The 16,919-nt window shown below is 38.3% G+C and overlaps 1 protein-coding gene across 14 annotated transcripts in view; it reads right to left on the bottom strand.

Moving 5' to 3' along the window:
• The window catches only part of FBXL20 (F-box and leucine rich repeat protein 20), a 106,588-nt gene that overhangs the window by 21,733 nt on the left and 67,936 nt on the right, over positions 1–16,919 (bottom strand). For 6 of the 14 annotated variants that reach the window (XM_083379302.1, XM_083379300.1, XM_083379298.1 and 3 more), the window contains exons 12-15: positions 16,839–16,883; positions 14,110–14,166; positions 13,061–13,273; positions 10,633–11,956 (exon numbers count right to left, since the gene is read on the bottom strand). In XM_083379302.1, the coding sequence (XP_083235428.1) occupies positions 11,849–11,956; positions 13,061–13,273; positions 14,110–14,166; positions 16,839–16,883 (423 nt within the window). In that variant the 3' untranslated portion in view covers positions 10,633–11,848. Of the gene's footprint in view, positions 1–5,496; positions 5,544–7,675; positions 7,755–7,780; positions 7,948–7,991; positions 8,258–8,816; positions 10,132–10,632; positions 11,957–13,060; positions 13,274–14,109; positions 14,167–16,838; positions 16,884–16,919 lie in introns of those variants that run through there. The other 8 variants (XM_083379306.1, XM_083379304.1, XM_083379303.1 and 5 more) reach the window with 6 other exon arrangements.

Raw genomic sequence — 16,919 nt, 5'->3', positions numbered from 1 at the left:
TTCTGCCAGAGACCCTCAGATCTGTCCCACTCCTGACCAGGCCCCATAGGCACCCTTGATGCGAATGATGTAGAGCTGGCCACGCCCACCCAGTAGGCCATACGCACTCTAGCCACGCCCACCCAGTAGGCTACGCCCACCCTGGCCATACCCACCCGGCCCCCTAAGGGCAACCGCAATGCTGATGAAATTGAGTTTGACACCCCTGCTGTAAAGGGAAGCAAGCTATAGTCGAGTACTTCTGTGTGGGAGACTCATCCTCTCAATTTATTTGCAAGGCCAAAGGAAAACTAAAAAAAAAATCCATGTTTTTGGGTTGGGCCTTTTCTACAAATAATGTTTCCAGCATCTGTGATGAAGGTGAACAGCCATGCTCACTGCACAGATGATGCATCAGTCAACTACCTGGAGTTATGGAAAATGCTGTAGGGCTATCTACTTTTGCCAATTTCTTTCTCTATAGAAACGCCCAAGCAATGCAGAGCTTTGTTTTTTCAACTGATTATTAATGGTTAGTTCAGTGTGACAACACCAGAAAACGTTTAGCTTGTAAAGGAAATCTCTTTAGGTTTTGCTCTTCATTCTTCCCTTAACCAAAAGGCAGATTTCTGTGTGCACTCATTTCGGTTGCAGTATTATCTGTGTAGCTTTCTTTGATCTTAACACGGGATAGTTTTCAGTGAGAGAAGTGCCAACTGTTTTTGTTGGCTTCTCCTGGAAAATATAATTAGATATTGATGATTCTTGGTGGAGAAATCCAAAGAGTTAAGGTGATGAGACTATGTAACAATCTTCTATAAATATCAAATTATTGTATATTCTAACCACCAGGGCAGGCAAAAAAACTTGTTCAAACATTTGTTGTTTTTACATTTGTAAAATACATATTATGGGACAGTGGATGTCAACTTTGGTCAGCATTTTAATTTAAAAAGCCAATCAAATATTGAAGTGGATGATTGGATGATTTTCAAATAGTTTAGACTGCACTCATTCATTTGCTTATCTATGAATAACCGCTAGTGAACTCAACAGCCCTGACATTTGAGTAAATGTGCACAGAATCTTGCTATTAAATAATGTATCAACAAAGAAAGTGCCCCATTAGCTTTTACATTTTTTCACAAGAAACATTTCTGGATTCATTAGGCTTAAATCATTATTTCACTTAGTATTAACTGCAACCTTTTTAAAAATTATTTTTTTATTTGGATATTATTATTATTTTCTAAGCTTTTTATATTAAAACATGACTGTAGCTTTCTGCCATCTGTTACCAGCTGGGTGGGGTTTTTTTGTAATGATTTCTAAATCCTGCACAGTAGGAAAGCGGCAACATAATTATAAAGTAATCAAGAGTGCCTATTTTTATACCAGATAAACATAATGTATTAATGCAAACATATGAAGCGCTAAGTCAATAGCGCAAAGCACGCCTATCCCTTTGAATAGTGATCCAGTTTGTGATGCACAACTTATGTGATGTTTAAAAAAACTCTTGCCTTTCCTATGCAAAGGAAATCCCATTTAAATTTGAACATTCAGAAAATTGACCACCTTAATATTTTAATCAGTTCCCAGATATTAATGAAAGCTTTAACCTACAACATTACAATTTACCAACTCAAAGCTTTCTTCATATACCATATTCTAAAGTCTGTGTTTTGTTGTACAGGATATGAGGAAAACACACTTGTTTCAGGTAGGTATTGATTGGTAACTTTACTGTTGCTGATAAATTTTGCTAGCAATATTGTACAATACAATAAATCTAGGTCTGCCCTTTGTAAAATGGGGGAAAAAATCTAAAATTACTCCAGGGAAATTATTTAGAACATTTAAACTTATTACCTTTTAATTAAGATATGTTGATTTTCCATCTTCATACACTGTGGTCTGTCCTTTTATATTGTAGTAGATCAGGCATGTCAAACTGCCAGCCCGTGGGCCAGATGTTACGCTGAAACTGCACCCACCCCATTGCCACCAATGGGGAAAAAGTCGCAACATGTCACGCGACGTCACATGATGTCACAAGTTTGACATGCCTGTAGTAGATGAATTTGTTAAAAAAAACAATTTGATGTGCCACAGACCTAATATTAATTTCCAAATATTCATTAATTAACAGAGTGTTAATACTTATAATACAGCATACCATAGATTTTAGGATTCCAGTTAAATAGGTTACATTTCTGTTTCCATTATTTTGGAGCACAAGAGTTCCTTGTACATTAACTGTGCACCAAAATCTAAATTAATTCTGGAAGACAATTTGAAGACCACTTAAATTACTCAATATGTTCCTCCAAATTTTTTCTTGGAAAGCTTTTTCTCAAGGTGACAGAAGGCCAAGTATTTGGAACTAGGTAATTTTTTGCAACAATTTTCCTACACTATGAACTTGTTCAAGGTTTTAATATAAAATAGAAACACATTGATCCATGTGCTTATTTTGGTTGTAATAAATTGGCATTGTTACATCCACAAGTTTTCAGAAGCAGTAAATACAGATTCCATGTTCTTGAAATGTACAGATTTCTCTATAGTCTATACTTAGGGAACTAAATGGCAAGATTTCAATGGGGATGTCTAATATATTTGTTAAAGAGGAGAATTATGCTCTACATATCCAAAGTAGCATTTTTCACACTAAGCAATGTATCAATAGTTGTATAAATGCAATCTTAACATTTTAAAACACATACTCTATTGTTCCAGGAGTGAAATGTTCAATAAAACATTTATCTAATTAAAATGTACTTGTGTGAGTGCTTTGACACTGGTTTCCTAAGGAATTGATTGAACTTCATTATATTATGATATTAGGGTTCTAAATTCTAAATATATTTGGTATATAAACTTCAAATACCCAATGTCTGGACAATCCTAGGGACCTATGCAAGGGGCCTTTTTGCAGACTTCAGTACCATTATTCCAGTAATTCTTCATTCTAAACTGATTCAGCCAACTGTGCCTGTCCATATTTGTAAACAGATTATAAGCTTTCTGACAGATACAAAGCAATAGGTGAAGTTTGGGAAAATCAGATCAAACACCCAAATAATTAGCAGAGCCCCACCCCCAGGACTGTGCGCTCTCCCCATTACTCTTCTCTGTATACCAACGACTGCTCCTCTTAAAGATCCCTCTGTGAAAATAATGGATTTTGCAGATGATACAACAATCATTGGTCTCATGCAAGATGGTGATAAATCTGTTCAATGGGAGGTTGAACAACTGGTGCAGATGAAACAATCTGGAGCTGAACATGCTTAAAAACTAAAGAGTTGACTTTAAGAGGAGCCCTCCTAGTCTACTACCCCTTACTACATCAGACAACAGAGTATCAACAGTAGAGTCTTCACAATGCTGAACTGATAATTTCCAGAGTTCTACCTTATGGCTAAATAGTATGGCTGTATTACATTTCTTCTTCTCATATGTTCCATTACCTTCCCTATCATTATTATAATTATTATTCTTTGCTTAAAAGTAATATGCTTATTACTTTGTTGTTTTGCATGTACACTGAGATGTACACCGAAAACAAATTCTTTGTATTTCTAATCACACTTGGCCAATAAAATATTTTATTCTATTAGTAGCCACCACCACACACGCTAATAGAGAAGTCATGAATTGCCATTCACTAAATGTGCTCCAATTTGAGAAAATAATCATCTGTCTTAATTTGGTACTAGGAGGTTAAATCTGAAAGTTTAAATGATCTCTACCAAATCTGTGATTTTATTTCTTCCTTTCAGGGACAAATATAAGTCAAATGAACAGATCATATTTAAAAGCAGTAAAACTTGGTCTATCGGCCTTTCTCCTGTAAAAAAAGCATTTTTAAGATGCCACGTCTACCACATTCAAATAAAACTAAATAACTACAGATTTGTTACATTTTTAAGTTATTTTTTCTGTATTTGTGAATAATTGCTTTGAATTTTGTGATATCACTGTTTTAGCATACCTTGAGCATTATTTATTTATTTATTTATTTGTTTTATATACCGCCCTTCTCCCGGAGGACTCAGGGCGGTGTACAGAGCAATAAAGTAAGAATACAATAAAGCAGTAAAGTGAGAAAATTTTAAAACCCAAATCCATCAGGCCAGGCCGGCTTGTTGGAATAGATAAGTTTTTAGATCACGCCGGAAGGAGCGAAGGTCGGGGGCCATCCGGATTTCAGCTGGTAAGCGGTTCCAAAGGATTGGCGCACCCACCGAGAATGCTCTCCCCCTGGGGGGTCACCAGCCGACATTCTCTGACCGGTGGCACCCTGAGGAGGCCCTCTCTGTGGGAGCGCACAGGACGGAGGGATGTTGACACTGGCAGTAGGTGCTCCTGTAGGTAATCCGGACCCATGCCATGTAGGGCTTTGTATGTCATCACTAGCACCTTGAATTTCAAGGTGCTAGTGATGCAACTGGAAGCCAGTGCAGCTCACGGAGCAGAGGTGTAATATGGGAGTATCGGGAGACCCCCAAAAGCACTCGTGCAGCTGCACTCTGCATCAGCTGAAGCTTCCAAGTGGTTCTCAAGGGCAGCCCCATGTAAAGAGCGTTGCAGTAGTCAAGACGACAGGTCACAAGTGCATGGGTGACTGTACGCAAGGCATCCAGATCCAGATAGGGTCGCAGCTGGCGCACTAGACGAACCTGGGCGAAGGCCCCTTTAGTCACAGCTCCTATATGATCTTCTAAGGAGAGCTGTGAATCTAAGAGGACACCCAGATTGCGAGCCTTATCTACGGGGGGTAATAACTCGCCCCCAATATTAAGAGATGGAATAATCTGAATATCCTGACATGCCGGTATGTACAGCCATTCAGTCTTGTCCGGGTTGAGTTGAAGCCTGTTCCTCCCCATCCATTCCCGGACCGCTTCCAGGCAACGGGACATCACGTCGAGGGCATCACTGATGTGGTTTGGGGTCGAGATGAAAAGCTGGGTGTCATCAGCATACTGATGATAACCCACTCCAAAACCACGGATGATCTTACCTAGCGGCTTCATATAGATGTTAAACAGGAGAGGTGAGAGGACCGACCCCTGAGGAACTCCATGAGAGGCCTCAGGGTCGATCTCTGGTCACCCGCCAACACCCACTGTGAACGTACCAGAAGGTAGGAGGAGAACCACTGAAGAACAGTGCCTCCCACTCCCAATCTCCTGAGACGCCGCAGTAAGATACCATGGTCGATGGTATCAAAAGCCACAGAGAGGTCTAATAGGACCAGGACAGAGGAATGACCCCTGTCCCGAGCCCGCCAGAGATCATTCATCAGAGCGACCAATGCCGTCTCCGTGCTGTGTCCGGGCCTGAAACCTGATTCGTACGGGTCTAGATAATCAGTATCTTCAAGGAACAGAGGAAGCTGATGCGCCACTACGCTCTCAACAACCTTCGCAAGAAAGCGAAGGTTGGAGACCGGGCAAAAGTTGTTTAAAACAGCTGGGTCCAGGGAAGGCTTTTTGACTCAGCAGAGCTGGAGGTTCTTCAGATCAGACATTGAAGTCATTCCCAGGACCTTACTATGTTTATAAAGCAAAAATGGGTTATGTGTAATTCAGCTGAAATGTCACAATTACTGTTTTCCACAATGGATAACACAGCAGAGTTCTGTGCAATTTTTGCTGAGGCATTTGCTATTACTGTTTAGGTACAGGCATATCCAATGCCAATATTAATATTTTGACATCTCAGGTTATTGTGATTTCTAATTAAATAAGAAAGGACTAAAAACTGTAAATTATAATAAGCTTCCAACTACAGTTCTCAATGTAGTCAGCATTTTACAGTGGAGAATCTCCCCCACCATTGGCTCATGTTTGAGGCAAGACAAAAGATTCAGATGGTATTTCTTCTGGGGAAAAACAGATGCCATCCCTCTTTCAAAATTTATTATGGGAGAGCTAAGTAGATATATAATCAGTTAAACCTTATTGAGAGGTCTGTGTGATTTTGGCTTTTGGTTAGCAACTGGGTGAGCTCAATTCTATTGTAAGTGCAATGTATATGTTTTTCTATTACAGAGCAGAATGACCTTGTGGGTGGGATTTTATACCTGAATGCCCTTAAACCTACCTGCTAAAGAGTTTGCCTGAGGCATGTAAATTAAGCTTGTGTTTTACAAAACAAGACGCTAGAAAAGTATGCATCAGAGATATCTTTGGAGACATTTGTGTCAATATTTAACATTGTAAGTAGCCCAGTCACCTCACAGCAAGATGGCAAATAAATTTAATAAATAAAATATGGGTAAGATGGTTATACTTCTAAAGGAGTGGGCAAACTTGGGGCCTTTTAGGCTAGGAAACAACCAATGAAGTTCTGCAACCCAAATGGGCCTGTTGAAGGAGATGAGAAGTCTTAAGTTCTGAATTCCTCTGTTCTGTTCAAATAAAACTTAGCAGCCATCCGACATACACATTTTTGCCAAACACCCTCTAATTGTACATTGAGGTTGAGATAGGAGGGGAGAATCAATTTCTGAATCTGGGGGAATTCCTCTAAGGCACAAAGGCTGGATACAAGTATAGTAATGGGGTCCAGCTGCATTATATAGAATGCATTAACCTTTAATACATTAGTGGAAAAGTAAAGGCATAACACAGATCTTTGATCCAATTAATATACTGGCTGCCTTTACTCCTTGGTTTGGGAAGTCTGAGATGAATTTCTCAGTTTTGTAGATCACACATGTTCTTAGATCAGTTGTCAACCTCGGGATTGGGTTATGGTCTGGACACGTTCATTTATGGCAGTTATCTCTATGGGGTAGGGATTGATCCATTCCAGGAAGATCAACCCTCTCTGGTGTTAAGAATAGCACTGACATGCTTTTTAAAATTATGATTATAAAGCCCAGTTCTTTCAAAACCTGCAAACATCTTTTTCTTGTTCAATCTAGGATGACTGAATCAGTATATCTTATAGGCAGGAGTCCATGGGAATATGAGATCAGCTATACTGATTACCATCAATTAATACCTCAAGAGCTGTTGAATGGAAAACAATGGATACCTGAGGAATATCTAAATAAACCTCTTGTCTTTCTCAAGATATTCTACACTGGATGTTTCCATCCCAAACCTTTAATATTTGATATGGCAATTTATGCATTATATAAATTATATATTATATATATATATCCATGTAAAAAAAATTCAGGAATAATGAAGAATGTGAAATACAGTATCTTGAATCTCTTTTTCTGTATTGAAACAAGAACTTCATTTTATCTTATGAAACTTGTGGGAGGGCATATAATAACTTAGTGTATATGCACTGTTGAACTCTATAATGACGTTTGTGACTCTCTTTAGATTATGTGTAGTTATATGGGTTCATTATGTGGGCACATCCCATTAGCCTCCCACCTACAGTGTTTTTGCAACTCCTCACAATCCTGATGGTTTTCCCATTCAATCCTAAATTGTTATATGCTTCAGGCAGGGAAAGGCACAAAGCAGGAATGTGAGCTGCAAAGAAAATATCCACTATTTGTGCATCATAGGAATTCTTAAATTGGGAAAATTCTTAAATCCTTTGTGTTGCAGGTTTTATTAACCCGAGATAAATTTGCACATGTGAATTCTGGGACTGGCTATTGGTGGCCCATAGACTGTTCCTCTCCTTTCTCTCTGTTCTTTAACAGAATTACCTAAATTGCATAGACACCAGGACAGCTTCCATTAGATGTTCAGTTCTTTCCCGTCTGATGGCAGCCCGGGCATCGACAACTGCCGTGAGGAATGGAATACGGGGATTGCTGCAGAACTTCTCCTTGCACCTTGAGTTGATTGGGAAGTTGGGAAGACTCTAGGACATTTCCCATCCTTTTCATCTCTTACAATACAGGGAAGATACCAAGATCATAGCCCTCACTGGTAGTCTTTGGGAATAAATGCTGAGAGATTGGAAGTGATGGTTCCTCTAAAAAGGGTGAGGAGAGACAATACCTAGCATGCTGATTTTTTTTCGCTTTCCACTACCCAGGCTACCTGGCTACCTAGAGATGGCAACAGGTTCTGTAGCAGCTATGCTGGTCACATGGTTTGTAACTCAGCAATTATGGTGTTGACTAATGTCTCTTGAAGAGATTATGGAAATGAGGTGAAGTGAGTGCGTTAGCAAGTAAATACATACTGGCTTTATGGCCCAGACCCAACTTTGAAGGAATTCTGATGTATCTCCAGGCTGGACATTAAGAGTTCCTGCTTATATGCTTTGTGGGCTTATCAGTCTGGAAGAGGAGGAAAATTAGGACAAGGGAAGAAACAGTCTGAAAATAAAAGGTGTCCTGGACAGAGCTGATGGGCATAAATGCTCTTTGGAAAATAGCAGAGCCAAATCTAGAGATGATACTTTTAGAAGCATTAGTAATTTCTCACCTTGCCTTGTAGAAAGGAAGATATCCTATTGTAGAATGACTTGGCTCCACCTCATAAAAATTATTTTAACACATAAATTTAGAATCATGAAACTGTTAAATTCTATTTCTTCACTCTGATCTTTTTTGTGCAGTAGTTGAGTCATACATCTTCATCTAATCCAGATTGTCATAGCTAGAAACACAGAACTGAGTTTGGACAACCCATAGAGTTTTAGAGAATGGGTAATGTTCATCACATAATACATTCCTCAGATCAAACCTGATGTTTGTCAAAGCCAAGATTTTTTCTAACATTAATCATTAATACTAAGACTCATCTGCTCTTTGAAGCAGCAGCCAGACAGGTAAATAATGGAGTAATAACACCCTCTTTTGTCTAACTCCAGAAAATGCAGTCCATTATTGGCGATCATGGCAAATCCTTATTTAGTGTCATGAATACAAGTAAAATGCATGTTTTGATGCTGAATCTTAAAAATCCATAGAAGAAAACCCTAGAAATTAATATCAATTTACTCAAAGTCTTTCTCTCAACCCCAGATGTGACATAATTAGAGCTATTTCTATCTGTACCCTGATCAAGTAGCCCTATATTACTGTTAGTCAGTGGAACATTTAGGTGAACCATTTAAACTGAAAATATAGTATATGTAATGCAGCAAATATTTCCATTCATCTTAAGGGGGCTGTGCACATGAGTAACACATGACATTTATCCCATGTTCATAGAAAAAAAATCCAAAACACTCAGGTTATTTTCAAAGCTTTGCTAACCACTGACAAGGTGGCAACATACACAAGTTTCTAACTTGTTCTGGATAATAATCACAACCATGGTGTTTGGGATTGAAAAGAGGGAATTACACAGTAACACTGGATCAATAATATATATTGGAATTGTTAATCAATAATTGTATTTCCCTACTTGAGCCAGATGATCATTTAAAACTATAAATTAGAAGAGATTATAGGGAAGAGAGAAATGACATTAAAAAATATTTTTAAAAAAATCTTTTGGAACATTCTAAATTTAAACCCCTATAAAAGCTATATATTGGTGGGGATTGATAAAATTCATTGTAAATGTTTGTGTAAAAAAGCAGGTATCTGTGCAAAAGAAATTGTGAATATAGAGAACACAGCACAAACTTCATATGGAGCAATGAGAAAACATTTTCTGATCTCTAAGTAAATGTGCTGCTAACAAAAATAAAAAACACATCACAGAATGATTTAATAAAACAGTGGAATTCTATCTCACCTTAATATAATTAAGATATAATTAAGAAACTTTTTAGAACACCTATAAGCTTGGCAGGGGAAAAATAAATTAATGTTAAATGTGGGAGGTTGTCTGGATATGACTTTGCAATCTATGTTGGGCTTTCGCTTCCAGAAGTAGGTTGAAGATCACCGTCCCTTTAAAATCTAACTTACCAACTACTAACTAACTTAGGGAATATTTAATGTCTCTTGCCTTGCTTGTCGTTCTGCCCCGCTGATCTTATCAACCGAACATTCTGAAATATTGCCATTTCCAGGGTAGGTTTCAATTTCTTATATCAACAGGGTGTACTGAGACAATACTGAAATCGCTGTGATTGAAATACACAGTCTTCAAATCTGAAGGCTGAGATGAGTGTGATTATAATGGGAGTTTGCAATCCAAGAAGCCTCATTGGGAAAGATCTAAACTCTTAGGTTAAATTTTGCAGTCAACTGTCCTGCAAAAGAATAAAAAAACCCTGTTATGTAAGTCATACTGTGTCAAATACTGGTACAGAAGGGAAAAAAAGCAGCACATCCAGTAGTTTGAATGGCAAAAGCAAATGATACATATTCACTAATAAGAAGTATTTATAAAAGCAGGATATTGGATATAACGGAAAGTGTGTAAGTGATCTTTGGCAACTGTTTTGGAGTTCCATTTGCATTATTTGTGAAGAGAATGTGGTGTTGCTGTATCATCCCCACCGCCCTTTGACACCATGTTTGATAGTAAAAATGGCTTCTGAAAATTGATTCCAGTATTTTTTAAAACACTGAGCTTTGAGCAAATCAAACCAAGTTCAGTAAATATATCCTTCAGTGTTTAACTGGATGGACCTTGTGAATTTTTCCATCATGAGTTCTAAATAGAATGCAAACATCTGATGCAGTTTCTATAAATATCCAGCTATTTGAAAAAGAATTTTCCAAGTTCATCTAAATAATGGAAGACGGTATTTGTCACTGAAATTAGAATAACCTATTTTTATATACCATTTCTCATTTATGAGGCACCCATTCCTTTGGATGTGATACATTAGAATAGACAGAACTTCTCTCTTCTCCCCAGATTGCATTACTTCTTTTAAAAAATGTAGAATAATCTTTATAAAAGGGTTTTTCCTTTATAACTTCAACCCATTTCACAGCTGTTTTCAAAGCTTTATCTCCTAGTGGCATAAAGATGCCTTTTTGAAAAGAAATATTAACTTGGCATGTGTATTATATGTTCAGTCATTTCATACAGTTTCAGATTTAGACATCTAGTTTATATAAAAAAGAAGATACTGAAGAGAATGGGGGAGGGAAAGATATCAGGCCTGACATTACAGATTTCTAGCTTTATCATCACAACAATCTAGGAAGCCTCTGAGCCAAATATTATAAAAGAAGAGAAACTGCTGAACCTCCAAGATGAGCATGCTCAGTGTATGTGCCGGCACAGAAAACAAGGAAGTACAGAAGCGCAGGAATCTACATCTCACAATGGCTGCTGTTTTAACATTCCTTAACACACATATGATTTTTTTTCTTTTAAAATAAAAATATACCCAAGGGCATTGTGTTTTCTTTTTGCTTTGTACATTTTCCTCCCACTGAACAGTATCTTCAAGGTTCAGTGCTCATGTTTGTTCCTCCTCAGTTATAAACCTCTCCTTCAATCCCAACATCATTTTTTTTTGCTGCTTTCAGTGTCAAAAGAAAAACTTCTCCCTCTCTTGGAAGCAGTTCTTCTTATGTGCGAAGTGATTCAACCAACAACTCTTTTCTCCCACCCGCCACCCCATGATTTCTTCTGAGCCGGCTCTGTAGGAATGGTTTACAATTATAGCAATCCACCCACGGGGCAATGGGGGGGGGGACAGGAAGGGGAAGAGGAGAAAGTTCCCATAGATTTAGGTCCTCAGTTTCAGAGACCTTCAGTCTATTGGAATAACTATGTATATACGTGTGTGTGTGTGTGTGTGTGTGTGTGTGTGTGTGTGCCTTTTTATGTGGGGTAAAAAAGGGGAACAATGTTTTGCACCAGCTTCCCCTGCTTTGTTTTCCAAAGGCCCTGGTGAAGGAGCACTGGCATCATTTTGTTGGCAGAGATACTGGTGTCCACTGTAACTTCTAGAAGGGTAATTTAAATACTCAGTTTGTTTTTCACAAGGTAGACTGGCTCTCACGTCATAGGATGATGCAACATCTGCAGAAACGCTGTCTGCTGCCCCCCACAGATGGTGGTGGAGTTACAGGTGCAAAGTAGGCGTGGACTTTAATATTGGGTAAGTGGGTCTGAAAAGACAAACATATTTTTCCCATTTAGAAAAACTTAAAAATACCAAAAACATGAACAAAGATTGTAAACTTAAAAAGTTGAGCATGAAGTAATACTGGACCCTTTTTATAAAGAAAAAAATATTCTGTAAGAGCCAGAAAGATATTTTAAGGAAAACCTATGGCTTGTTTCCAATCTTCCCCAGTTTAGTTTTATGCATATGTATTTTTTTATTTCAATATTTTCTCTATTATCTGGTTGCTTCTGTAAAGAGAACTTCCCTTAATCTCACTTTCTGTAGATTTGTAAAAGACACTGATTCACAAATGAAAACGAAATTGAGGTGCAGGGACACAAACATGCATGACTGAAGGGCTATTTCATCATCAGGCCAAGAGGTTAAGGCAATTAAGGCAATTAAGTTCTTAGGATGCTTGAACTGTGTAAATAATTATCTTATTTTGAGCTCCTTTAAATAACATGCAAGGCTGTGCAAGGGTCTTTCTGCACTGAGAAGGATCTGACTAGTGCCCATGAATATCTCCATTCTCTCAAGAAAGCAGGGAAGGTCCTCAAACAGATCAAAGTATCTCAGAAGAAGGAGGGAAGTAATGAGATAAATTAAATTTTGGCTATCTATTAAAAGGATATATTTTTATAAAAAATTACCAATAGTCACTGGGTCCTATGTATACTTAGTAAAGTTGGAAACTAATTTCAATCTCGTTCTTAACCTACCCAGGCAACAAGTCTTAGATTTTGATTTATTATTGATTTGTCACATTTATGTCCTGTCTTTTATCTCAGCTGTTTACATGGAAGTCTGCTCTAACTTTATCTTACAATGACAGCCCTGCAAGAAAGGTTGGACTGAGAGAATAACTGACTCCCAATTTCCAGTGCATTCTGTGGTTGAATGGAGCCTTGAATCTAAAGCTTCATAGTTGAAACTGAATACTAAGTCTAATATGCTGATATTATGCCATATATTCATACTTTTAGTTTGAAGAATATTGTCTAAGTAGTTGCAGCTACTGTTACGATGAGGAAAGAGTTAAGTTAGTACAGGAGCTAGAACTGTACGCACATCAATCTATCAAACAATGTACATGTATTTTTACCCTGAGTCTCTTAATTCCAGCTCGGGTAATCTGTTGGCAGTCATACAATTCTATCCTTTCCAGGCTGTGGCAGTTCTTGAGGTGTTCCAAGGAAGCATCTGTGATCAAGGGGCAGTTATCCAGCTCAATGACCTCCAAACGATCATGGGCACAGGCACCATTGCCTAAATGGCGAATACCATCATCGGTGATCAGCTCACAGTGTGATAAACTCTGCCATTAAAAGAGAAAACAAAGCAACAGGTGGTAATCAAGGCTGGGCTATGCAGATTTTTTCAATCTAATTTACCAGACCCAGGCCTCAATTATCCTCTACAATCTGTTCTGCTGAAATCCTGCACAATATTTTAACTCCTTCAGGTGAAAATACACAGGCCTCACGGATCCTCTTTTCTTCAGATAAGAACCCCAATTCCATGTATATTTGGGTAACATGTCAATTCTTCTCTCTGCTATTTTTTAATTTGAATCATTGGTAAATGATCTTAACAATCTCCGAAGTGATTGTGGATGGCTTATAAATGTTAAAACAATCACCACTACAGTTTAGTAAAACCAAATGCTTGATGTCATACATAAATCAATTCATAAATATATCGTATCTACATTGACTAGCAGAGCTTGCCTGACTACAAGACTCAGACACCTGGGGGAATAGCTAAGTGTGTAACACCTTAATCCTAATCTCTAGAAGGATGTTCTATAGCAGGGGTATTCAAACTTGGCCCTTTTATGACTTGTGGACTTCAGCTCCCAGAATTCCTCAGCCAGGCACGCTGAGGCCCTTTTATAATATATAAAAACTGTTTAGGGTGACATTTAACAGGGCTGCAGTCCTATTCAGAGCATTTACGGAATATTGAGTTTTATCTGGTTGGATGTAAGGTATATGTTCAGCTGTATAACTCAGCCTCTTAAAGGTGCTCTTCAACTAAGATATATAATAAAATATTCTCTTGGCCCTTCTGACTCACATTTTAAAATTCTATAGTACAGATGAAAAAATGGGTTGGGTAAAATGTTAGCCTGTAAGAAAAATGTTAACTCACCAAAACTTGGAGCAGTGGACAATGTATGGAAAGCTGGATTAATGTGCTGTCTGTTATCTGGAAGAAAACAAAGACATGTTTGAAACTAAAAATGTGTATTGTACTGGCAAGGAGTTTCATATGGATCATTTTGTGTTAGTGTTCTTCTAGACACAACATAAAGTTTGAAGAGGAACTGATTCTTCTCTGGTCGTTTCCTCAATGAGAATTTTGGGTGGGGCCAAAAACCAAAATGTGAATTTCTTAATATAAAAAGTACTGTATTTCTTTTTCTGTTCCAAAAATTTTATTAGTTTATAATATACGATACAATGAAAATACAAAAGTAAATAGCGGAAAAGATAGGGAAGAGAAAAGGGAGTAGAGAGGTGAGGTAAGGGAGAGAAAAATTAAGAAGAGTCATTGACCTCTAACTTCCTTTGGTAAAGTAAAGTGGAATTGGTAAAGTAAAGTGGAATATCAACATCAAACCGCAACTTTTTACTGCTACAAAATAACATAAACTAACCATTTCAGTAACATCAAGTCTATCTAATTGGTAAAACCCAAAATCAAATTTTCATTTTTGCTACCTCAAGCACAAGGGGAAAAGTAATGTATTTCTAAGCCAATAATAATGCTTAAAGTATCCATAAATTAGGTAAAATTTGACTTTCTAATTCAAATTACACATAATTTTTCTAAATAGAATTTAAAATTTGGGCCACTTTACAATTAATAACTAAGAGGAACATTAATCTGAAGAAGACCTGAAAACTCAATCAAAAATTAATTACTGCTGACAATTATGGAGGGATCTGATTAAAAAAGAAGAAGAAGAAGCACAAGACCATGGAGAACTGAAATCAATCCTCTGTACTTTAAAAACTTTTTCTCTACTTTGTTCCTCTTATTTCCAGGCTGATACTAAGGATACTGGTAGATGACATAACAGTTGTTTGTTTCCCATCATGTAATCTAATCCTTTTCCTACTTACTATGTCCGTGAATCTTTGTAATATAATGGTATGCAACTAAACTGATTAATCTCTAAAGTAGCAGCAGAGCAGAAACTTTGATATATTCTCAAACTCTCTGGTAATGTGTAATAAAGAATTGAAATCGGATGCCAGGAAAATGCATAGACGTTTTTCCTTGTTTGCTTAAAGCAGCCCATGAAGCACAGTGAGGAAGCTTTCTGCCTATATGAATTGCACACTTTGAAAGATGTTTACTGGGCCACAAAGAGAAAAGTGAAAGTGGACCAGCTGCTTCCCACTAGACTAGAGCAAGCATGTCCAACCTGTGGCCCAAAAGCTATATGGGGCACTGGACAGCTAAGTAATGCAGCCCTGCAGGACCGTAAACTTTTAACATTATTATGTGTATTTATATATGTTAACTATATTATATATTTAAATGTGGCCGAAGACAATTCCTCTTCACTCTGTGCAGCCCAGGCAAACCAAAAGATTGGATATGCCTGCACGTGTTCTAATTCTGAATTTCATTACAAAGTCAATATATGTGATTCAGAGACTTATTTGAATTTGTGGCATTACAACCATGAATACCTTTTCTTAGGTATAATAAAGGCCTATGAAAATAACCCATTACATATTAGTAATATCCCATCTTCATCATTACAGAGCGGTCTCATAGCCAAATTATCGCTCAAAAATACTTCCTGCTTCACTGCTTGCTTAAACACAAAATCAAGCATATTCTTGATAAATTATAATTTATTTTTCATTAATTTAATTTATTAATATTTCTCCGGACCCCTGCCATGTAGGGCTTTAAACACCATTACTAGTACCTTGAATCTCACCCGGAAGACAACTGGTAACCAATGCAGCTCACGGAGCAGAGGTGTGACATGGGAGTATCGGGAGACTCCCAACACAACTCTCGCGGCTGCATTCTGTACCAGTTGGAGCCTCCGGGTGGTCCTCAAGGGAAGCCCCATGTAGAGAGTGTTGCAGTAGTCTAGACGAGAGGTCACGAGCGCGTGAGTGACCGTGCATAAATCATCCCACCTTAGATAGGACTGCAACTGGCGCACCAGGCAAACCTGGGCAAAAGCCCCCCTAGTCACAGCCACTATGTGATCTTCCAAGGTGAGCCGTGAATCTAGGAGGACTCCCGAGTTGCGAGCCCTATCTACAGGGGGTAATAATTCACCCCCCATAGAAAGAGATGGAATATCCAAATAGACCCGGGATGAAGGTATGCAAAGCCACTCAGTCTTGTCAGGGTTGAGTTGAAGTCTGTTCCTCCCCATCCAGACCCGAACCGCCTCCAGGCAACGGGACATCATGTTGAGGGCATCACTGGGGTGGTTTGGGGTCGAAAGAAAAAGCTGGGTATCATCAGCATACTGATGATACCCAACTCCAAAGCCACGAATGATCTCACCCAGCGGTTTCATATAGATTTTGAACAGGAGAGACGAGAGGACCGACCCCTGAGGAACTCCACAAACGAGAGACCTCGCGGTCGACCTCTGCCCTCCTGTCAACACTGACTGCGAACATCCCTGGAGATAGGAGGAGAACCACTGTAAGACCGTGCCTCCCACTCCCAATCCCCTGAGACGCCGCAGCAGGATACCATGGTCGATGGTATCGAAAGCCGCTGAGAGGTCTAATAGGACTAGAACAGAGGAATGTCCCCTGTCCCGAGCCCTCCAGAGATCATTCACTTTTAACTAAATAATCTAGAAAATAGGTTGAAAATAGTACAATTACCTGAACACATTCCTCCAAGTCCATTTTTTCAAGTTCATGACAATTCTGGAAAACATACAAATTAAAGATTAATTTGTTTTT

The sequence above is a fragment of the Vipera ursinii genome (genome assembly GCF_947247035.1).
Source record: "Vipera ursinii genome assembly, chromosome: Z".
In the NCBI taxonomy this organism is placed as follows: domain Eukaryota; kingdom Metazoa; phylum Chordata; class Lepidosauria; order Squamata; family Viperidae; genus Vipera; species Vipera ursinii.
This window is presented reverse-complemented; position numbering and strand designations above follow the sequence as displayed.